General features: G+C 47.7%; 1 protein-coding gene across 4 annotated transcripts in view; it reads left to right on the forward strand.

Moving 5' to 3' along the window:
• C3_2H15orf40 (chromosome 3_2 C15orf40 homolog) overlaps positions 1 to 24,473 on the forward strand; it is a 223,277-nt gene that overhangs the window by 69,413 nt on the left and 129,391 nt on the right. For 3 of the 4 annotated variants that reach the window (XM_078684740.1, XM_078684743.1, XM_078684741.1), the window contains exon 1: positions 15,358 to 15,633. The exons of the other annotated variant lie outside the window; for it this stretch is intronic. In XM_078684740.1, coding sequence (XP_078540866.1) covers positions 15,418 to 15,633 — 216 coding nt within the window. In that variant the 5' untranslated portion in view covers positions 15,358 to 15,417. Of the gene's footprint in view, positions 1 to 15,357; positions 15,634 to 24,473 lie in introns of those variants that run through there. 4 annotated transcript variants of the gene reach the window in all.

The following is a 24,473-nucleotide window of genomic DNA, read 5'->3' on the forward strand; positions in this document are numbered from 1 at the left end:
TATTCAACACATGGACGTGGGCCTACGTTGGGGGTCATGAGATTGTTGTTCATTTGCAATGGGGACACAGCTAGTACTCACCTTCACAGTCATCCAATTTGCCATGTGTCTCAGGGTTACACATGCGCATAGATGTCAATTACCATGGTGTACCTTCATGTGCAATCATTGTCCCTACATCCAGCCATACTACCATACGTGAGTGAACATAGTAATGACACAGCTGTGTGATTTAGAATGTTTTATTCGCATTCAGGTGATAGACGGAGCTGGAGCTGTACATGGTCATCCACGCCCACATCACATGGAAGCTCAGTGGTGGGCCAACCAGAGACCTGTGGGGATTGTGAAGTGATTAGGGAGTGGGAAAGTGCAGTCCGCAGCAGGATTGCTGTGTAATTGGCCAGCAGTGATGAAATGGGAGTCCGTGTCGGGGTCCGTGTGAATGTCGCAGAGGATTCTGGGAGTCAGTAGGAGGTATTTCCCAGGGCTTGATGCAAAGGTCATAACCAGGCAGGGACAGGGCATATGATGGTGATGGATGCTACTGCCTCCTCCCTCACACAGTAATTCCCATCCCCTTCTTACTCCCCTGATACAGGTTCTGTGTCCGGTGTGTATGGAAGGGTGATAGCTGCATCACTGTGTGCCACTGACCCAACAGACTGCGAAGATGATGGGGCAGCATCACTGTGTGCCACGGATACATCATGGGTCGGAGCTGTGTGTGTCAATGCTCCCGCTGCAGTCATCTGAGAACGGCTCAGTGGCAGCAATGGCAAGATGAAGAACTGCAGGGCATTGAAGTCCCCAGATACTACTCGATGGTGTCCAGCCATGGCAGACATACTTCCAGCCTGCATCTGCTCCATGGTCTCCATTGACCTCCGGATCTGTGCCAACTCTGTGCTGTAATCGCTGGTGCCTTTCTGACCAGACAGTTCTTGTATTTGATTCATGGCCCCAGCGAGGTCAGCCAAGGTCTGTGGCGGAGCATGGTCCGTACAGGGGGTGTCTGTAGGTGGTCCTTGATGGGACTCAGATACCCACGTATGGCATCTAGTTTGGCTGCCTTTAGTTCGAAACCCACCCATAGCTGTTCAGCCAACTCCACCTGCAACCCCACACACGTTGTTGGAACTCCATGTATAGGTCGGGGGTGCTGGGAGACAGCTGTGGTGGTGTCTGTTTCCTGCTGTGTGGTCTGTGCAGGTGGTGGGCTCACCTCGGGGCATCTGGCCTGCCCTGCTCTTGGGGATGGGGTGCGGAGGCTGTCCATTATCCGTTGGAGGGTGTCTTGTCATATGTGCAGGTTGTCCTCTTCATCACCAATGATGTGAAGTGTGGTGTGCCCTGCAGGAGGTGTTGTTTGTCCCTGTGCATGTGAAAGGGGAGATGCAGGTTACACATGTATGTTGAGGATTTGCAGATGTTTACATTCAGACAGCATGCCAATGTACATGTAATGACCACCTTCTCTATATGTTTTGGTGCTTCTGTAGTTACCAGGTCATTACTTACCACACCCTTTCTCAGGTTACAGAAAGACACCACATTTCACAATACTTACCCAAGAAAGGAATAAACACTGACAACATATAAGACCATTGCTGAGGAGCTCGCAAATAACAACAAGTCACAACACCTCCCAATCCAAGAGGGTAAACAACGCATGCTCCTCCTGGCAATGTAATTTAGACATCCCTGATGGGAGGCACTTTCCCTTCCGTATCAACAATTACCCATTAGAGGGGAATCACCCATCCCTCTGTAAGTACTTGGTAAAAAAGTGTCTCAACCTTCCCTCACAAGGAATACCAACAAATGATATGCTCTAGGGTTTCTTTATTACATGATAATAGGATGACAAAAGAAAGAAATAACTAAACATCACAGTAAACATTAGCAGCAATCATCAGCACATAGATATACATAGAGCCTGAAAATAAAAGCATAGTTAGATACAGTTAGATATACATCGAACACCTCACCATAATCTTAGGCGTCTTGTCATCTGAAGAAGGGTCCGTCTCTCTTTCCCTCACTGGTTGGTTCCGGACTCTCTGTTGCACACACACGTCTGCACCGTGATGTATCATCAGACCGCCAAAACACCAGACCAGCATCTCAGCATCTCACCATCTCTCCGCCTCTCAGAAACTCTCTGCCTCTCTCACGGACCCCCTTTCTCTAATATAGAACTCTATCCTCTATCGAAGCTTCTGGAAGAACCCGCCTACCTTTCTCACAAGATTCTTGTACCCTTCCACACCAGGCACCCAACAGCAGCTGGCCAAGCGTTTTGTTATGGCGCCAATGCGAAGAAGGCACATTCCTCCTGATAAGAACTGGTCTGCTCTGGTTCACTGCCGGTGAACAACACATGTAATCTAAAATATAACCTCTCACCCACAGAGGCTCAGAAGATGGCTGCAGTTTAGAATATGGAGTTGCTCAAGCATAGGCCTCTACTACTTGAAAAGCAGAATGATATTATACAATGTCAAAGCCAATAGGCTAAAGTCATAATTCACCTAACTCAAAAAACACTATGCCCTTAATCCCTCAGTATCCCCTATGGAGCACATGTGTGCACCATCACCAACAACTCTGCACCTCGACATCCCATACCTTCTATTCTTTGGCAAGATTATTGTAATGCAAGACCATCCTACATTAAGGCTAAAGTAACATAGCACACTAAAATCAGTACACAATGGTGGTGATCGAGGGTCATCAAAGATCATCAGACCACTAAAGTGGCTCATGCACTACAGTACATTGTCACTGTTTTGGTGGAGCTGGCTATTTGATGGCAGTCAGTGTGTTTTTCAACTACTTGAAGGATGTGTGGTAGTACCCGTGCATTATCATCACACAGTGTCAGGCAATGCCAGATGTGAGTGGACAGTTACTACGCACGTGCAGGAGCTGTTGTGAGCTGTGTTTTATGGTGTTGGCGTTGCACTTTGTACCTCATTGCCGTCATTGCTGATGTTCTTTGTTTGCTATGTGTGGTTGCAACATTGTGGGGGAGTTGCCCCTGCAGCTCTGATTTCGTGTAGCCTTACCCTTTGAAGCGGAGTGCCTTTGAATTGTGTGCTTTTTGAGGCCTGATTTGTTTTTGCTTGGGTCATATGTGCTCTCGGACAGATTTTGTGGCCAGGTGCATTGTTCGTCTGCTGCGTGTATTGTACAGCATGTCAAGTCAAGTCAAAGGATTTATATAGCGCACTACATACCCGTAGGGTTTCAAGGCGCTTAGGAGGGGGGGGAGAATTACTTGTCAAAAATCCACGTTTTAAGTTGCTTTCTGAATGCTAGGTGGTTCTGGGTAAGGCGAAGGAAAGCGGGGAGAGAGTTCCAAGTTTTAGCAGCCAGGTATGAAAAGGATCTGCCTCCCATGGTGGTCTTGTTGATGCGAGGTACAGTGGCGAGGGCTTGGCTGGAGGAACGTAGTTGGCGGGAGGGGGTGTAGAAGGACAGTCGTGAGTTGAGGCATTCTGGGCCGATGTCGTAGAGTGATTTGTGTGCGTGGGTAAGCAGTCGGAAAGTGATTCTCTTATTGATGGGTAGCCAGTGGAGGTCTTTAAGGTGACCAGAGATGTGATCGTTGCGTGGGATGTCTAATATGAGTCTGGCTGAGGCGTTTTGGATTCGTTGGAGTTTCTTCTGGAGTTTTGCGGTAGTCCCTGCGTAGAGGGTGTTTCCGTAGTCCAGTCGGCTCGTGACCAGAGCGTGAGTGACTATTTTCCTTGTTTCGGAGGGGATCCAGCGAAATGTTTTTCTGAGCATGCGAAGAATGTTGAAGCAGGAAGAGGATACGGCGCTGACTTGTCTGTTCATTGAGAGTGAAGAGTCCAGGATGACGCCAAGGTTCCGTGCGTGGTCTGTCGGGGTGGGTGCTTTTCCGAGGGCTTCCGGCCACCAGGAGTCGTCCCATGCAGAGGGGGATGTACCTAAGATGAGGACTTCTGTTTTGTCTGAGTTCAGTTTCAGACGGCTTTGTTTCATCCATTCGGCAACTTCTTTCATTCCTTCGTGTAGGTTGGTTTTGGCGGTGCTGGGGTCATTGGTGAGGGAAAGGATCAGTTGAGTGTCGTCAGCGTAGGAGATGATGTTGAGATTGTGTTGGCGAGCGATGGCCGCCAGGGGGCTCATGTAAATGTTGAAGAGGGTGGGGCTGAGTGACGATCCTTGTGGTACGCCGCAGATGACTTCAGAGGCCTTGGATTTGAATGGTGGAAGGCGGACTCTCTGGGTTCTTCTGGTGAGGAACGAGGTGATCCATTCAAGTGCTTTTCCTTGGATTCCGATGTTTCTGAGGCGCTGTAGAAGGGTGCTGTGGCAGACTGTGTCGAAGGCTGCGGAGAGGTCGAGGAGGATGAGGGCGACTGTGTCTCCATTGTCCAGTAGAGTTCGAATGTCGTCTGTTGCTGCGATGAGGGCGGTCTCGGTGCTGGCGGCGAGCTGGTTGTTGACAGCTTTCTCGATGACTTTGGCCGGGAAAGGGAGAAGCGAGATGGGGCGGTAATTTTTGAGTTCGGTGGGGTCCGCTGTGGGTTTTTTCAGAAGGGCGGTGAGTTCAGCGTGTTTCCAGTCTTCCGGGAAGGTGGCGGAGTTGAAGGAGCAGTTGATGACGTCTCGGAGGTGCGGTGCTATGACGGAGTCTGCTTTGTTGAAGATGTGGTGAGGACATGGGTCTGTGGGAGATCCTGAGTGGATGGAATTCATCAGGTGGATGGTGTCCTCAGTGGAGATTGGGTTCCAGTCGTTAAGGGTGTTCACGGGGGGAAGATGATCAGCAAATGGTAGGGTGGGTTGGTTTCCGGGTTGGTTGTCAAAGCTGTTGTGGATGTCTGCAATCTTGTTGTGGAAAAATGAGGCTAGGGAGTCGCAAAGGGTTTGAGAGGGGGTGATGTCGTTGGAGTTGGCCGAGGGATTGGAAAATTCCTTGACGATGTTGAAAAGTTCCTTGCTGTTGTGGGCGTTGTTGTCAAGTCGATCCTTGAATGCTGTTTTCTTGGCTTTTCGGATTAGTTGGTGGTGAGTGCGGGTGGCGTTTTTGAAGGCGTCCTTGGTGCTGGTGGTTGGGTCTTTTTTCCAGGCCTTTTGAAGGGAGCGGCAGAGTTTCTTGGACTTCTTGAGATCATCGTTGAACCATGAGGCCTTCTTGCTGCTAGGTTTGTTTTGACGTTTTTTCAGTGGTGCTAGGGTGTCAGCGGTGTTGGATAACCAAAGGGTGAGGTTGGCGGCGGCTTCATTAGCATTAGAAGAGAGGGCTGGGGTGTTTTGAAGGAGCGATGCGGAGATCTGGTCGGTGGTGATCTTGTTCCAGTTTCTTTGCAGAGTTGGTTGGAGGTGGTTGGTGGGTTTTGGTTTGTTGTAGGTGAAGTGAACGCAGCTGTGGTCAGTCCAGAGGAGGTCCGTAGTGTGGCTGAAGGAGACATTGTTGCTGGATGTGAAGATGGGGTCGAGTGTGTGACCTGCGATGTGGGTGGGGGAAGTGACTAGTTGTTTAAGTCCGAGGTTGGTGAGGTTGTCCACAAGGGTGGCGGTGTTGCGGTCGTTGATCTTTTCGAGGTGAAAGTTGAGGTCTCCCAGAAGGATGTAGTCTTTGGAGGGGAGCGCGTGTGGGGTGATGAAGTCTGTGATGTCTTCGCTGAATTTTGCGCGGGGTCCTGGTGGTCTGTAGAGGAGGGTGCCTCTGAGTGTGGTTTTGGGGTCGATGTGGATCTGGAAGTGAAGGTGTTCGGAGTTGGCGAGGTTGGCGTCCGAGCTGGTTGATATGCGGATTGATTTCTTATGGACGATAGCGATTCCTCCTCCTGTGTGGCTGGTACGGTCTTTGCGAGTGATCTTATAGTCTTCAGGGATGGCAATGGTGATGTCTGGTGCGGAGGAAGCATTCATCCATGTTTCCGTTAGGAAGGCGACGTCTGGAGAGAAGGTGTCGAGTAGGTTCCATAGGTCAATGGCGTGCCTGTGCACCGAGCGGGTGTTGAGGAGGATGCATTGTAGGTGGGTGGGGTCGGGAATCTGTGGTGTGGTCGTAGCGGAGATGTTGTTGGTGCCGCTGAATTTGCAGGAGAAGCAGGAGAAAGGTCCATGGGTTTGGCCAGGGGCGGCTTGGACGCAGTTGGGAGCGCGACCGGGGTTCAGGGCTAGGAGGGTTGCGGCATCGTAGGTAATGCGGGGGGGCAGGGAGGGACGGGGGCCAGGGGGTCTGGCGCTGGGCGCGGTCCAGGCGCGGACGGGCGTAGACGGGCTTACCTTTGGCGCACCTTCGGCGCGGGTTGGGCGCGGTTGCTGCGCGTGAACGCTGCGCGCGGGAACTACTGTCATATATGGGTAGTGGAGGGGAGGGGCGAGGGCGGCTCGGCTGGGAGGCGGGGCGGGCTCGGGTCAACACGAAGCACAACAACAACAGCTACAAAATGGAGGGGGGAGTCGAGCAGGGCGCTGGGGGGTATCGCGCTATGACTTTGGCAAGAAAACAATGGTGCAAGCAGGCGAGGAGCACTCAATGCGGTTAAAGGCACAGTGAAGTAATGCAGCTCAGTTCTATGAAACCGGCAGGCAAGCGGCGAGGTTGAAACAATTAATTAAATTAAATGGCAGTGCAAATATGCTAGCGAGCTTACAACAAATAATTGAATGGCAATACAAACAAATATGCTAGCGACGTTTAAAACAATTAATTCAATGGCAGAAGCAGCGTGGGTCAAACAATTAATTAGATGGCAGAAGCAGCGTGGGTCAAACAATTAATTCAATGGCAGAAGCAGCGTGGGTCAAATAATTAATTAAATGGCAGAAGCAGCGTGGGTCAAAACAATTAATTAAATGGCAGAAGCAGCGTGGGTCAACGATACCGCTACACGGTGGAGAGGCAGAGGAGCGACCACTCGGGGCAGAAGCACAGAGGGATCACAGCGCTTCTGGTACAGGAAGCGCTGTAAATAGATAGTGGGAGGGCGGCTCGGCTGGGAGGCGGGGCGGGCTCGGGTCAACACGAAGCACAACAACAACAGCTACAAAATGGAGGGGGGAGTCGAGCAGGGCGCTGGGGGGTATCGCGCTATGACTTTGGCAAGAAAACAATGGTGCAAGCAGGCGAGGAGCACTCAATGCGGTTAAAGGCACAGTGAAGTAATGCAGCTCAGTTCTATGAAACCGGCAGGCAAGCGGCGAGGTTGAAACAATTAACTAAATTAAATGGCAGTGCAAATATGCTAGCGAGCTTACAACAAATAATTGAATGGCAATAAAAACAAATATGCTAGCGACGTTTAAAACAATTAATTCAATGGCAGAAGCAGCGTGGGTCAAACAATTAATTAGATGGCAGAAGCAGCGTGGGTCAAACAATTAATTCAATGGCAGAAGCAGCGTGGGTCAAATAATTAATTAAATGGCAGAAGCAGCGTGGGTCAAAACAATTAATTAAATGGCAGAAGCAGCGTGGGTCAACGATACCGCTACACGGTGGAGAGGCAGAGGAGCGACCACTCGGGGCAGAAGCACAGAGGGATCACAGCGCTTCTGGTACAGGAAGCGCTGTAAATAGATAGTGGGAGGGCGGCTCGGCTGGGAGGCGGGGCGGGCTCGGGTCAACACGAAGCACAACAACAACAGCTACAAAATGGAGGGGGGAGTCGAGCAGGGCGCTGGGGGGTATCGCGCTATGACTTTGGCAAGAAAACAATGGTGCAAGCAGGCGAGGAGCACTCAATGCGGTTAAAGGCACAGTGAAGTAATGCAGCTCAGTTCTATGAAACCGGCAGGCAAGCGGCGAGGTTGAAACAATTAATTAAATTAAATGGCAGTGCAAATATGCTAGCGAGCTTACAACAAATAATTGAATGGCAATACAAACAAATATGCTAGCGACGTTTAAAACAATTAATTCAATGGCAGAAGCAGCGTGGGTCAAACAATTAATTAGATGGCAGAAGCAGCGTGGGTCAAACAATTAATTCAATGGCAGAAGCAGCGTGGGTCAAATAATTAATTAAATGGCAGAAGCAGCGTGGGTCAAAACAATTAATTAAATGGCAGAAGCAGCGTGGGTCAACGATACCGCTACACGGTGGAGAGGCAGAGGAGCGACCACTCGGGGCAGAAGCACAGAGGGATCAAGCATGGATTGTGTGTGCACGTGGACATGTCAGAGTGTGACCTGCTCCTTTACGGATGTGATCTGCACTGGGCTACCTCCATGTCGATTCATGGGCCATCTCATGTTATTGGGCTGCTGCCATGCTATCGGGCATGCAGTGTTACTTGCATAGTCAGTGTGGGTCACAGAGCCACTGCTTTGCTGGATTCAGCACATGTGCATGGGTCGGTTGTGATATTGGTGATATGGATGGGGGGGCCCTTTGTGCACATTGTGGACGGGGGCTTACTTGGCGTTTCTATGTGTGCTGCAGGGTGCCAAGACTATCAGTGACATGTTCCACGATCATTGTGGGTGTGCATTATGCTACACATTATTGTGCATGTGTGCCATTGTGGCCATCTCCCTCCGTTCCCCCTGTCCCTGGTCGTTACTCACCCCATTGCTGTTGGGTTCGGTCCTATCATGCTGTGTCCAGGCCCCCAATTCATGCCACCGTCTCCACACTGCTGACTGTGGCCACCATTTCCTCCAGCTCATCAATCTTCTCCTATGTCCCAGGACTCCCACATCCAGTCGCCCTTGCTGCCTTCCTGTTGGCGGAGAGTTTCTCCTTGGTTTGGCTGAGCACTTTATGCCAGTGCCTCTTGACCTCCTCCAGTGACCTCTTTGACACTCCAACTGCATTGACGTTGGTCACGATGGCCTGCCATATTTCTGTTTGGGTTGTCAGTGCCGCACTGCAGGTGCCGAACAGTTGTTGATGGTGTTCTACAACCTCCCTGATGATGATCCGGTCGTCCTGCGGACTGAACCCCGTCTTTCTCTTTCTCTTGTCCTTACCCTTGCCCGTACACGGGGTTCCTGGCAGTACCCCTGTGGGGCTTGTGGAGTTTGGCTTGTCCTCTGCACTCGGTCCGGGTGCATCCATGTTGCAGCGCAGTTTTAATAGTTTTTTTTTCTTTTTTTCTTTCTTTTATAGTGCATTTCCAGCCAGACGTGTGGGAAATGCAGGCCTGTGGCTGGTTTTGTCTGATTTTTGTACTATGATTGGCCTCATCGTATGTTTTCTTGCGTTCGCGTTTCACATTTTTGCGGTGTGGTGTTGATTTTCACGCGTTATCTGGTGACTATCGCATGCTTCTGCCTTGTGGTGAATTCCACTTTGACACTGGGTTATTTTCCCGCATTGGGCTGCGATGTTGAAAGTTGCGTTAGGCTACTCTTGCGGTAGTTATTACACATTCTTGTGAATATACCCCCTTGTGTACAGTTTTTCAGCATACCCAACTGTGAAGAAAAAACTTTGGGGACTATCTTTTCCCATTTAGTCTTTGCCCTATCTCCAACCTGTAACACTAAATCACTATACCTAGTACCTGATCCAGATGACTGCGATAAAGAGTAATCATAAGATCTCTTTCCTGCCATCCAAAAAGACAGGACCCATCTTTGGCCACATACACTTTCAGCAGCGGTCTGTGCAGGTAACTGTGGTGAGGTCGCGTGAGGGGGGATTTCGAGGGGCGATGCAGAGGGAAAATATATTATTTATTTAATTTTCCCTCCGCATCGTCCCTCGAAATCCCCCCTCATGCGGCCCCACCGATGTTACCTACACGGACCGCAGCTTCACACTTTTGATTCAATAGTTTTGCCTTTAAAATTCAAATTGGATGTAAAATATCCTAACAACTCAATGGGTTTTTCCCATTACCTGCTAACTTGATGTCTGGAGGCAATAATTTCACATTGGGAAACTCTTTCAACCATTCATCTCCAATCAAGGTGAGTCTTGCACCAGAGTCTGCCATTACCTTAACGTCTCTATCACTTATCTCAATCACACAGAATGGGGCAACTTAAATATCCCCATTAATCTCATACACACTCAACACTAATTCTTCATCTGTCCTTTCTATTGTGTCACTTCCAATTGCCTTTATATAATTCATTCTTTGGCCTTTTACCTCCATGCTATTGTCTTTACCTCTGTTTCTAATCTTGCACATCCTTGAATAGTGACCTTTAATTATACGATATCTACACGCGTATCCAATGGCTGGACATTTCCTATCATTGGCCAGGTATACCACACTTAAAACACACATATTCTTTTTTTTACACATTCTGATTGAAGGCAGTTTTTCTTTAAATGTATTACTCAAATGTTTGTGAATACTGACTTTTTTTACTACTTGAATCTCTACAGTATGTTTATTTGACAACTCTTTCATGTCCAACTTCATTTTCAAAACCGATGCGCAATGTCAATGGCTTTAGTTAAAGTTAACATCAGCTGATAACAATTTTTCTTGCTATTTTACATCAGCCAACTTGTGCACCAATTGATCACGAACCATTTGGTCATGAAAAGAAGCATAGTTACATCTAGCAGCTAAAATTCTTAGATCATTCACAAATACATCAATTGACTCATTTGGTAATTGCCCTCTGCTTAACTTCATTCACTTTCTTAATATATAACGTATACAGTTTCTGATTGCCATGCCATATACATCTGTATTCCCATCACTATCCGTTTGACCAGATACCGCTCGAGGTAGATGACTCAAAATAAGTCTACCTTCTGCACCAATGTTTTAAGATGGCTCATTTTCATTTATCAGTATAATCATCTCCTCCAATCGCTTCTATATATGCATCTAATCCCTCTTTCCATTGTTTCTATTCTAAAGCAGGTTCACCAGATGTGGCTAAAAATGGTGCTGGCGCATTTATCCCATCCATAGTCTTTGCCCAGCTAATGAAATTATTTCTGCACTTTACAACTCTCTAGAAATGCCTGTATTCAAATGTATCACAACTCAAAATATAATACTCTTTAAATCAATTGGTTAGCAGGGATGTTTAAACAAGACAACGTGAAAATTATCCTTAAGGTGTGTGAATTACCAAGGTATCCGAACAAATTATCAGTAATCCACACGAGCAACGAGGGTGTGCGAATCACCGGGTCAACCTTTGTTTAATTCTGCAAAAATTGTATTAAAGGGTGTGTGAATCACTAACATAACCTTCGAGTAATTCACTGCCTCCGGATGCTCACTATCTCATTCCCTTTTCCACTGTATGGTTCATAATGGAAGTGCTGGAGACTGAATTAATATGGTTTGAGGATTACCGACGTGAAGATGACTGTAAAATGACTCTATGTATGTGACATACAGCAGCCCGGGCACTTTATTCTTTCTGCCGGAATACGATTCTTACGCGCATGCGTGCAAGGAGCCTTTGTTCGAGTACAGACACGCTCTGTACACGTGCACCGAGGCTCGTACAGCTGGCCCGTTATCTTCCTGATGCAGGATACAGTTATTTGAACTACAATAATTAACTGTATATCAGCCAGATCAAGCAGATCAAGCTTGATCTCGTTGATATTCTTACGGCAGATGCCAAACAACCACAGGAGTTGTGCCACTTGAATGCAGGATGTTTACTTGTTATCTGCACAAAGCAGGGCTATGGGCTGCTCTGTTCATTTTACGCTTGTCACCAGTTTTACGTCTTCTTTTCCAAAAACTATGATCACAACGTGGCAAAAATAAGGTAGGTTTATTTGGAGTACTACAACCTCACGTAATCTCCATGAAGCTTGGGTCAACCGTTCTTGTATGGAATCTGATGTCACCCCATTCCGTGTTCCAGATTCCACCTAAGTCTAGCCGGTACGTAACGGAACACTTCCTCCTGGAAAGGTACTTTATGCTGTCAGCAACTGTGGTTTCATTAGATTCCTTCAATTTTAAATCTTCTTTTGAGAGCCAGGTTCAGTAAGCCTAGTTGCAAGACATGGGTCTGTCTCAAGGTCGTCGCCAAAGTTATATTGTGATGGTCCAGATGTACCCGAATTGTATCTTTGTAGTTTCTTTATTAAGTATAAGTTATATGTTGGTTTACATGTGAAGCAGCCCCACCAGGAGCAACCTGCCTGCTGCTCAGCCCACCTTCAACTGTCACACCTCAACACACAGGCACCCAAACATTCCATGCATCTCCATTACACCAACATTCCACTCAGAACATTCACACTGGCTGAGCAGCTAGGAGCAAGATAACTTAGGACAAACATTAGTACATAGGCAGGACTCCTGCCCATCTGAAGCTCTTCCTGAAACATCTGGCGCCAAGGATCAGCTTCTAATCAGACAGTCTGCACTGCTCCAAATTGCACCATTACGAACTTTATGCAGAATCGATAGTGTACAAACAGGCATGGAATTCGGCGTAGTATAATCTTACTTCAGCTTGGGTTACTCCCTTTAATTTCACTCACCTCTAAATGGACAGGCAACAAAAATGCAACCAGTATTTGCGAACTTTGCAATGGTGGAGTGCAAGATCTGAAGCACGTAGTGTCGATATGCCCGAATTTGAAACTAGTCGAGGCTAGAAGGCGCTACTCAAAAACACTCCAACTCAGACACAATGGGGGAAGTGTCCAAAGTCTGATTTCACTTTTTAAATTTCCATCAGATGAACTTGTGTGTCATAACCTGTTTAATTTTTTTTATACTTTTTATAATTTGTATTGAATGTTTTAAATTAATATAACAATTGTTTTGACTGAAAATTTGTTGTTCTCAGTAGAGAACTAAATCAAATAAAAACTTTGACTTTGAGGAGAAACATTAGTACATAGGCAGGTTATAACAAAGTCCATATTCACTACCTAACACAAGGCTTCTGGAAAATTATATCTGCAACAAAGAGAAAAACATTGTGCACAACTATTCACTTGAAAAACAGACATTTTAGTGTTAATGCATTATTTTCTAATAATATGGCAACAACAGTTAGGCTAACTTAACTCAGCACTTTTATTTCATGTTTAGGCCTATATTTAAATACGATTACCTACTACAAATTTTGTGCTTAGTATATGTGCTGTTTAAACATAGGCTTTGCACATTATTAATAAAAACATTTTTGTTTGCAAATAAATTTGCGTCTACGGCACTTCTAGAGCACTTTTTATAGTAAAGTTGTATCACGTATAATACTAGTAATCAGAAGAATTTTTAAAACATGACAGTTTGAGAAATCTTAAATAGCAGACTGCTTCCATATCTAATCCAGGAGGTAGGGGCATTTGATTTAGTTCACTTTTTCCAGTATTTATATAGTGCGAACTTTGCCAATACATTTTGAGCATTTTACACGAGCACCAGATTTTACAAGGTCAAATGCGTATTCATTTTCCATTTTTAGGAAGGTACGGCAAGATTAAATGATTTGATCGGAATCACAGGAGGCTATTGCCACCACCTGGCCTGCCAAGTATCACACATCAGCCGTGACTCTAACGCATTTCAGTGTGGTGTTCCACATCACGGTACTGAAATGCGTTGTCACACATTTTAATGCCACTGACTCTTGTACCGCTGAAGTAATTGACCCCGCCAGGCTGCTAGAGCACGTGCCTGTGACCTGCGCTGGCTCAGCTGCTCCCCGCAGACTTGCCGGGCCGGGCACTGCCACCAGCACAGGCTCAGTCAGTAACATAATCTTGTGCACATAGCTGCTACAAATGTATCTTAATAGCCTGCCGCCAGTTGAAATTCCCTGACCTCCCCGGGCCGAGGCAGTGCTGTATCCAATACCGAGACAACCGGGCGGGGCCTGCCCTCAATTGTTGCTTGATTAGTGACTGTGGCACCGCGAGGGCGGGGGTGTGACCTCACCTCACGTCCTGGAAGGAATTGAGGTCAGACTGAGGAAGCGGGGACTCTGAGGCGTGTTGCAAGCCGGTGGGCAGTCACTGTATCCTATCCGTCTGCATAATGAGTCAATGGTCAGTGCGCTGCGCACTGTCAAACAGTCCTTGGCAGCATCAGCTTTGGTACCTGAGAATAGCGCTACCTCCTTCCACTGGCCTCCGCGCCCGGCCTCACCTCGCTCAATCATCAATGACCTCACACCCCCCTTTCCCCCTGCACCAGCCTCCGCGCCCTGCCTCGCTCAGCTATCTGCTGAAATCAAAATCAGAGCAGGTGAAGTAAAGAATTCAAAATCAGAGCAGGTGAACATGAAGAAAGATCACCGGCATGGCTCGCCTCTCGGTTAGGACAGTTTCCAGCTACACTGTGCACACAGAGGCAAGCCTCTTGCACCCTTGCAGCATAGCACACAGCTACACTGTACACACCGACGCAAGCCTCCTGCACCCCTACAGCGTAGCACACAACTACACGGTGCACACAGACACAAGACTACTGCACCCATATCGCATAGAACACAGGTACACTGTGCACACAGACGCAAGCCTTCGGCATGCACATAGAATCGCACACAGCTACATTGGGCACACAGACGCAAGCCTCCTGCATGCATACAGCACAGTAACAGTGTGCACACAGACGCAAGCCTACTGCATGCACACAGCACCCCATAACTGCAAACTCTGTGGTGCCGGCTGCCACACACAGAACAAACCTGCAGTATATCATTCACAGACAGTAAGGCCTGCTGCCAAAAAGGCAGTGCAATAACTGCTGGAGAGTTTGAGGCCTTCTGCACACAGGGCCGAGGCCTGATGTGATGCCTGCAGTGCTCCGAGTCAGGCAGAGATCAAGGGCACACCAAACTCAACGGTCACTAGTCTGTCTGCACAGCTGTGTCACGTACTGATTTGTCACGTACTGATTTGATTCAATTTTAGAGGAGGGTGTTGGTGTAAGTTCTGGTATTTATGTTTCCCTAGCCTTTTATCGCTTGATTTTGCTCGCGAGAAAGTGTTGCTCATAGTTGTTGAATGGCACTCATAATTGGAGCGCTTTACATAAGCACCGTATTTACGTTCCACTTTCAATTACAGGGAAATTAAATGTTTTGCCCAGAATCACAGCATGTGTACGCGACCCCGAGGCTCGAACTCTGGTTTCCAGCAACAAAGTCGGCAGTCTAGCCGAGGGACCATATCCTCTCCCTTTAAACTGATTTTTAACGAAAATGAATTGTAGTAAATTTTTAGATTCAATTCGCTGACGGGGGTAAACAATATGAAAACATCCCTTCATACCTGATATCAATTAATTAAATGATTTATTTCAGGACCTTTCAACCACTTGCGAGTTAGAATGACCATCTCTTTCAGGTCCGCCCCTCAAATGACAAATAAGGACTCGGAGTCTGAGCTGCTTTCATTGGCCTCCCAATATGAAAATAAAATTGACGTCATTGGAGGGGCGGGGTGTGTCCCGGAAGCGGCAGTCGAATGCACTACGACTACGGGATATGAAAACAGAGGGCGAGACTTTCTTGCGGTGCACATGACTGGTTACCTGGCTGCCGCTTTCTCCCTTACTTTCAGATTATTGTTTCTACAATCTAAACCCATTTCTGCGAGGAAGTTGCGTGCTGCTTTTAACAGCCTGGATTCCTGCTCCACCTCGATTCCGTTGTATTTCTTCAGCGCGACTCTCGCTCAAACGTATTGCTCCTGTCTCGTAAGACGAGCAATGCCTAAGAAAGACAACAAAAAGCAGGTACGGGCCACTGCCAGCAACTGTGTGCCACTGGCAGTTAAGACCAGACCCTCTTCCTCTTGGTTTATTGTTTGATAACCTCCCTACATGTTCTTTTGAATCTAGAGGGTGAGTGAATATTGTGGAGTGACTTTGCTGAAAGTGACATCACATTTCCATCATTCCCTATAGACACATTTTCCAGTTGGCTAACATTTATTGTATATGCACCTACATGTGATTCCAATGTTTCTTTCTATCTTAACTGCATTTTTTTGCTTGCCTTGTTAATGCAACTCGGTAATTGTTGCCTTCAGTTGAAAGATATTGTGCCATTAGCCGATGCTAATCCCACATTAACACGTTCCTTCAAAGCGGGGATATTGTATAAATTTCTTTCGTACTCCATATAACCGAATTGCTGTTCACCTGGGGCTCACAATAAAATGGGCATAGTATCGAGCCAAAGAGGTTGAAGGCCAGTCGCCCTAAAAAAGGGGAGGGGGTGGGGGCACGTTCTACCCTCCACTTGTGTCCCGGTTGAATCTTGAAATAGTGTGCCCCTTCTAACCACTCAATTTATGAAACTGAAATCTTTTGACACAGTGAGTAAATTTTTGTCCCAACATTGACCCATTTTTTTATTTAGATTGTTTTAAAATGTGCTATTATCTAAAATGGACAAACATCTGGGTGATAATATTTTATGAGTTATAATTTTAAGGAAGCAATTGCAAAAGCTTTTTTATCAACATGTATACTGATCTTTTGTGTCATGTTTTAAGATAAATGTTATTTTTATGCTGGCATTTTTACAAATGACTGATTTTTATTTTTAATTTTTTACGGTGTGGTTTTTGATTCTTCTGATAATATTCATCTGAGAAGGAGATACATTGTTGAAGCAACACCTTATTTCAATGTAACCTTAATACAAACCAGATTTTGTTTTTGTGTTTCTGCTTACTGCATACGTTGATATTTGCCTATCCATTCAAACTGCTAGAAACTAGGGCCCAGATGTAGGTAATCCCAGATTACCGATTCTTAAATATCGAATCATACCGATTCGGTATTTAAGAACTGGCAATCGGGATGTAGGTATTTTTACCTATTCAATTACCAAATCGGTAAGATTCAGTAATTACTGAATCGGTATTTACCAATTCGGTAATTGCCATTGATTCCTATGGACTTTGAGGCCCACAGGAATCAATGTCAATTACCGAATCGGTAAATACCGATTCGGTAAAATTACCGAATTTACAAGGAGGGGCAGGGTGTCACTTTGACACCCTGTTGCACCCCTGATTCTGGCTTGTGTGCAATGTGACACACATACATGCCCTTAGGGCATGTATGTGTGCCACATGGCACCGGTGTACATGCACAGATATGCATGTACACAGAAATTCATTATTTACCACCAAGTATTATTTGGTGATAAATAATGAATTCCTAAGGGCCCGTGGCACTGTTTTCAGTGCCACCTTCATCTGGATTACAGAATCGGTAAATTTACCGATTCGGTATTTTACCAAATCGGTAAATATACCAAATCTGTAACTTTACCGATTCTGTAAAGTTAGGCCCCCTACATCTCAAACTCCAAATACCGAAATCGGCCGTTACCGACCGGTATTTGGCGACCTACATCTGGCCTTAGGTTAGCTAAATTAAATTATGAAACAAATGTGGGATCACACTGCTTCACCACCCAGCAGGATCGCCCTAGGCATCATGGTCAATGCTGTTCGCCAAGCGTGTGTACTTGCAAAGTCTCTCGAGTTTTTCACCGGGTAGGTGCAAATTGGTGCTGGCCATCTCTATCCGTCATCAGTAGAAATTAGGCAATATGAGTGTAAGGGGTTGCTGAGCAGGCTGCCAAAATATTCTCAGTTCTCGGTAACTATCCAGGCGCGCAGGTGCCTCTCCACGAGCTTCTCAGCTCAAATGGCTCGAGGGAGCCTTTTAAACAGGAAACAAATGTGGGATCACACTGCTATACCTCCCAGCAGGATCGCCCATAGGCATCAAGGTCAATGCAGTTTGGCAAGTGTGTCTCTCGAGTGTTTTACCAGGTAGGTCCAGCGGTGTGCTCCCACCCCTGTTCCTAAATTAAATTCTGTTGTGGAGACGCTTGGGCGACGTTATCCTGAGAGTTTATATTGCCTATACAGGAAGCCTTCCCGCCGTTAGAGGATTTTTGGGCAAGTAGGAATGTCCAATGAGTAAGCATGACACCCAGAGGGGGTGTTAGGCGATTCTGTACACATTTTATTTGTATGTCTCTGGTTCTATTTATGTCTTGTACCTCATAGGGTGCCCAAAGAGAGAATATTTCCCAAGGCATGGAGACGTTTTCGGTCTCGTTTGCTTTTCTGTGGTTTAAATTTTTTTTGGGGGGAGGCAAACGTTGACAACCCATACATTCCTCTTGTTTCTGTGACACATTTTTATTGGGTTCATAGGTTATGTGCTCACAAATAAATACTGAGTCATTAATCCTTCTGGGGTATATAACTTGGGTACCATTGCAAAGGGTAATCTTAAACCCATTAGGATCATAATTTGACCTGAAGAATCTGGAAAAGCCATAACAGAGTCTTTAATCTTTTTATACCCAAAAGTAAAAAAGATGCTTTCTGTAACATGAATATAATTCGGAATGAAAAATATCCTAGTAAGCCTGTTGTAAAGTTTCAATTCTATTAAGGATGCGGCAGCGAGGATTATGCTCAACTTTCTTGATTCCTTATTCCAGCAGTATCTTCAACTTTAAAACAAAAAACGAATGTTCCCATTAAGCACTCAGGAAGGGTTATGTCCAATCCTCCAATGAGCAGTCCCCAAGAGATCCAAGGGCGTGTACTTCTTTCTTGACATCCTCTTTCTTGACTGCGACCTTTCCATCCTTAAGCCTTGTTATTCCGCTTTGGCACTTTCAGAACCAGAAAGACCATTGACTCCAATTCTTTTAAACTTTAGGAAAGTACCACAGAGCCATATTGCGACTAATCACAGCACATTTCTACAATGCCTACATTACATTATTAGACAATATTATTGAGAAGAAAAAATCCATATTCATACCCTACTACTCTCTTCCTCTTGATGATTGTAAGACTGAAGGATTCCGGGGTGGGAAAACAGGACTCCAGGAGCCTCAGGTGGTAATAATCCCCGCCTCAGCATCCTTAATAGAAGTGAAACTTTCGTCATGCTTACTAGGAAATTTTTCATTCTATGTCCGGATTGGAGGCGAGTATTATGCTTGTTCAAAGCTTATCCACCGCCAACGATGCCATGTGCACCACTATTTTGAAATAAAACCTCTTGAACATTGAGTCTGATGACCAGTCTGCGGCGTTTATAATATTTTGCATTCTGCGGCAAAGTAAGCCGAATTCCTCGCATTAATCTTTAAATCAGCTGATGCTCCCCTGCCGGGGCACCCTGAATGGGCAAATGACCTGCTGAAATAGCCGATCTATAAGAGTTAATGGTGCGCTAATCCTTTGGCTGCCAATGAGGCCAAGAAATTCATGATAGCTACCACTTCGCACCCCATGGGATCGTGATCAATCCGAATGCACCAACCGACCCATCTGGCCCATGCAGATTTGTAGCGTTTCGTTGTGCTGTCAGCCCAGGCTGCTCCCAGTAACTTCTCAGCCTTGCTCAATAGGCCTGAGACTCTCCAGCGATGCCTGAAATCCACCGGGCCGCCAACGGCATCCGTCCCTGTTGGACTAGAGGGTGGGGATTGCCTTGGTGATCCCTCAGAATAAACTGATCTTGGGGTAGAAGGATTGTCGAATCCCAGGAAAGTTCCAGAAGAAGATCACCAATACGGAGTGATCAACACTACTTTCATCTGTTGCCTGCGAATGAGGGTCGTGATTCGCAGGATCATTGCAAATGGGGGAAAGGCGTAGCCAGTCTCCCCAGACCAATCCTGAAGCAACGCGTCCTCTGCTGTGGCCAGAGGGTCTGGCTTCCAGCTGAAAAGCCTCGGTAGTTGATATTCCAGACATGACGCAAACAGGTCTATTGTGAACGGACCCTGCCAAAGATGGAGTCTCTGAAATACTGGTGGGTGAAGTTGCCACAGGTTTATGTCCGACCAGCTCCTGGAACACCAGTCCGCTATCACATTGGAGGCTCCTGGGAGATACTCTGCTGTTACCGAAATATTGTGCGATAAGCAAGAAGCCCAGAGGTCCGTGGCTAGATCTGCCACGGCCTTGGATTTTGTCCCCCAAAAATTGTTGATGTAACGGACTGCAGAGACGTTGTCTATCTTCAGGAGGACATTGCTAGCTATTTTGTCTTTCGTCCAGCATTAAATTGCGAAGGAACCCACCATCAACTCTAGACAGTTAATGTGAAAGCTGTTTTCTGTGGCAGACCACTTTCCTCCTGTAAAGGAGTCCCCGCATCGCGCACCCCATCCCGATTTGCTGGCTTCGGACTCTATTACTGAGTCTGGGTCGCAGACAAAGATGGCCCTGCCATTCCAGGCTTCCATGTGCTCCAGCCACTATCTCATCTCTGTGCGCACATCTTCTGTAACCGGGACCTGATCTGAATACTGCAGACCTCTGCGCCTGTGAGTGGCCTTCAGGAATTGCAGCGCTCTGTAGTAGAGCAGCCCAGGGAAGATTGCCTGAATAGACGAGGATAAAATTCCTACAAACCTTTCTATTTGCCTCAAAGCGGAGGAGGGACGAGGTAGCATCTTTCTGAGCTCCCTGCGAATTTTGGTCATTTTCTTAGCTGGAAGACTCTCTGTACGGGTTACCGAATCAATGACGAACCGAGGAAGGTCACTTGCCTTCAAGGCTTCAACATTGACTTCTTGACATTGATCACGAAACTCAGGTTTTGGAGAAGATCCACCGTCTCCTGTTACAGACTCAGTAGGCGGAGTGGGCAGAATATCGTCCAGGTAAATAATGAGACAATGGCCTTTCTCCCTCGGTGTTTCCACCACCGGCTTGAGCACCTTGGTGAAGCACCACAGGGCTGACAAAAAGCCCAAGGGGAGAGACGCCAACTCATACACCTGCTCTTTCCACCAGAATTGTAGAAACTGCCAGTGCGCGGTAAAAATGGGGATCCCCAAATATGCGTCCTTCAGATCCAACCTGGCCATCCAGTCATTGGGCAGAAGGAGGTCCCGCAAAAGGTGGATGCCTTCCATCTTGAAATGGCGATAAACTAACCACTGGTTGAACTTTTTTAGGTTTATCACCTGTCTTTGCCCGCCATCCGTTTTGTCCACTAGGAACACATTGCTAAGGAAGCCCCTCAAGTGGAGACATGCCGTATCTATAGCTCCTTTCTGCAGAAGATCTGCCACTTCCTGATCTATGAGGTTAGCCTGGTCTTGTGCAAAAACCAGCAGGCGGGGACGAACTCCTGAAGCGGGCATCTGCAACACCACTGCGTCTGAGGTGATCGATCTCCAATTGTGAGCGAAAACTGCCAACCTGCCACCCACCTTTAAATGAGGAAAAAGGGAAAGTCTCATCTGTTGTGGCCAGGGATTGGCCTCTGGCTGCTCCTCTGCCCCCACGGTCTCTGAAGCCTCTTCGCGATTGGAAGAATTCTTGTCTGCCTGGATCTTTGGCTTATTTGCCTCCTCTTTGAGGGCCTTGGGTTTAGAAGCGGACGGCCGAGCTCCCCCTGCCACGGGCGGCCCAACAAAATTTCTAGGGTTGAGCACCCTCTTAATGGAGGACTGTGCCTTGTCCAATGAAGTGAAGGTGGCTACGAACTTAGTAAGTTCTTTCATAAAAGGCTCTCTGAATAGCCACATTTGTGCCACCATGCCTGAATCCGTGGAAGCCAAATCTCTAAGTTTTGGGTCAATCTTAAGGAGGAATGAACGGACTCTCTCTGTAGAGAGTGGCCACAATTAGCATTACATAAGAACACTATCTGGCTTTGCGTCCCTCCAGCCTGGCCTCTTCTGGCAGCTCCAACATTTTTGTGATGGGGCCGAATATGTCTAACAACTTGTCTTGACAGTCCCTCCATGATCTATCGATCCCTTTTTTCGGGTCCCTGATATATTTCTGCAGAAAGGTAGACATCTTTGGATCCACCTCTGGCGGTAGTGCCACCTTTCCCGGTAGGGCGGGACATGGGCATTCTGCTTTGAGGCAGGCCCTCACTTCCTTCTCTAGGGGTTTGCGCTAATGCCCAGCCACAACCGCTGAGACTTTGGGGGAAGAAGGGGCCCATTCTGAGGATCGGGGGTGTATTAGGTTCTCCGGGACCAGCATGTCCGAGAGCTCCTCAGAGCTTTTGGTCATGTCTAGAGAGGTAGACTCTACAGGATGCCAAGGTCTTGAGGGACCTGCTTCTTCCTTGGATTCCCCTACCGACTCGTTTGCATCCTCCTGAGGGCTGGGGGCCTCTGGGACCTCTAATACTGGATCCTGCAGACTTGAGTCTGCTCGAGCCAGGAAAGCCTTCTTTAGGCGTTCAAAAGTCCCCACATCCATACTTGGGGTGCTTTTGTGCTTCTGAGCGTGTTGGGACTGATCAGCCTGACAGGCACATGCAAATTGCATTATTCGGCATTCAAATGGGCCCATGGCAGCAGCCACTGCCTGGTGGATGGAAGCATCCACTGCATCTCAAGATTCATCATCAAGGGGGAGCACCTGCAGAGACTCCTCATAGTCCTCCGCCATGATGATGAAAGCGAGCACCACCATCTGGCAAGGGCCAGCCAACTGAGCGGTCAGGAGCCTTGCACTGCGCTCTCAGACTAAGAGTTTTGCACTACCAGAAAGGGCTCAATCCAGTAAGAGACCTGAGGTATAGGGCTCTATGGAGCTAAAGGCCTGTCCTAGCGTGACCAAAGGACACCATTTTTTTTTTGTGCTCCCAAGGAGCTAATGGGTTTGACAACCTCAAGGGGCGACTCACCCTTGTGATCTAATGGGTGTCTCGCGCCTGGACCCACCCCTTACAGCCTCGCGAGAACTGCACATGTAAATAGCGACCCGTCAGGCAGGCGTTTAGAATTCCCATTACTGACCCACTATTCGCACGTCATACAAGGTGAGGCAAACTTTTACTACGGACCTGCTTACACACGTGCGTCAGGGCTTCCAGGCGTAGATCCAGGTAGCTGGAGTCAGGCGTGTGAAATGGCGAGCTCTCGCTGATCCCGCCGGGTAGTATGGCTTGGGATCAGCGAGATGCGGACACACACCCCCTGTGACCCCGAAGAGCATCGCACCGCTGCTTGGCAATGAGGGGCCGCGAGCAGAGCTCAACGAATGCTCCAGCAACCCCGAACAGTACAAAAAACGCTTGTCCACACACAAAACACACATAACAATAAAATACGAAAATAAGGCTGTTATGCGATATTTTTTTTTCACAACCAAGTTTATTAAGCAAATGATCATCACAAATTTGGCATCTCCACACATCAAGAACACCACAACAAAATCAATATAGCAATTACACAGGCAGCAAATAATAAAACAGATTCAGAATAGGCTTAGTATAGAAATTCCCCAACACCCTACCCTAACCCCCAACGCCACCCCCCCCCCATTCTAAGAACCCCCCCCCCCCCCCCAACCCCCCCCACCACACGTGTATATATAGCAACAGGGAAGAGAAATATGTGGGTGTAATTCCACCAGGGCGTTATCGCTGCGGGCCAAGATTGTCACTGCGATCAAATGTCCTCCTCCTGCTCCGCCGGGGGGTCCAAGGACAGACCACGATAGTCGGTCCAACGCTTCCAAATTTTGTAGTGTTTGCGCGGGCACCCCCTCGCCTCAAAGATCGGCCTCTCCAGACCCATGAAGTAATCCAGCCCAGCCTTCCACGCAGACAAGGGGGGAGCCCTCACTGACTTCCACGCTCGGGCCAGGTCCCGCTTAGCCACCACCAGCCCCAATAGCAACAAGTGGCGCTTATATACATTACCACCAATCCCTTCCATGATATGCAAGAGGCCCAGCCGGTGGGTACGGGGAAGATCCCAGCCCAGGACCTCAGCCAGACAACTCCACACGCCCCTCCAGAACCCAGTCAATCGGCCACACGACCACACCGTATGCACCAGAGAGGCAGGCACCACTCCACAACGCAGGCATTCCGAGGACGCAATCAACCCAGCCTTCCACAACCGCTCACGGGTATAATAGGCACGATGCAGATATTTGAATTGAATTAGCCGGAGCCGGATCGCAATGGCAGTTCCACGTGGGGATTCCAGTGCCTCCCTCCAGTCGTCTTCATCAAGGGGGCCCACGTCCACTTCCCACGCCTCCCGAAGGGAGTGTAGGGTGGAGGAGCAATGAATTACAAGTGTCTGGTAGATCCTAGAGACCTTCCTGTCCCCCAAGTCCCCCATAAATACCTTGGCCTCTACTGGACTAAATTCCGGCAGGGAGTCGAGACCGGCAATGCTCGGGGCGAGGGCATGCCGCAGCTGGAGGTAGCGGAAGAACTGGGACTGAGGCATTTGGAACTCTGCACGGAGCTCTTCAAAGGATCTGAGGGTGGTGCCCGACACAACCTGGCCCAGCTGAGTAATCCCAATGGCCTCCCAACCCTCAAACCCAGTCAGGGCCGCCAGCTCCGGGAGCAAACCATTGTGCCAAAGCGGCGTCTCAGCCGTCAGCCTGCCCCACCATCCCATGCGGCGCAATGACTGTCGCCACACCGCAAAGACCACTCCGGTGACCGATGGCAATGCACGGCGTAAGCGAGCGGAATAGAGAATCGTGTGGAGCGTGCGGTCACCCATGAGCAACCGTTCCAGGGCATAAGCCGGATCTCCTCTATCACCATACCACCATTCATTTAGGACCAGCAGA

Source organism: Lissotriton helveticus, chromosome 3_2 (assembly GCF_964261635.1).
Source record: "Lissotriton helveticus chromosome 3_2, aLisHel1.1, whole genome shotgun sequence".
Taxonomy (NCBI): Eukaryota; Metazoa; Chordata; class Amphibia; order Caudata; family Salamandridae; genus Lissotriton; species Lissotriton helveticus.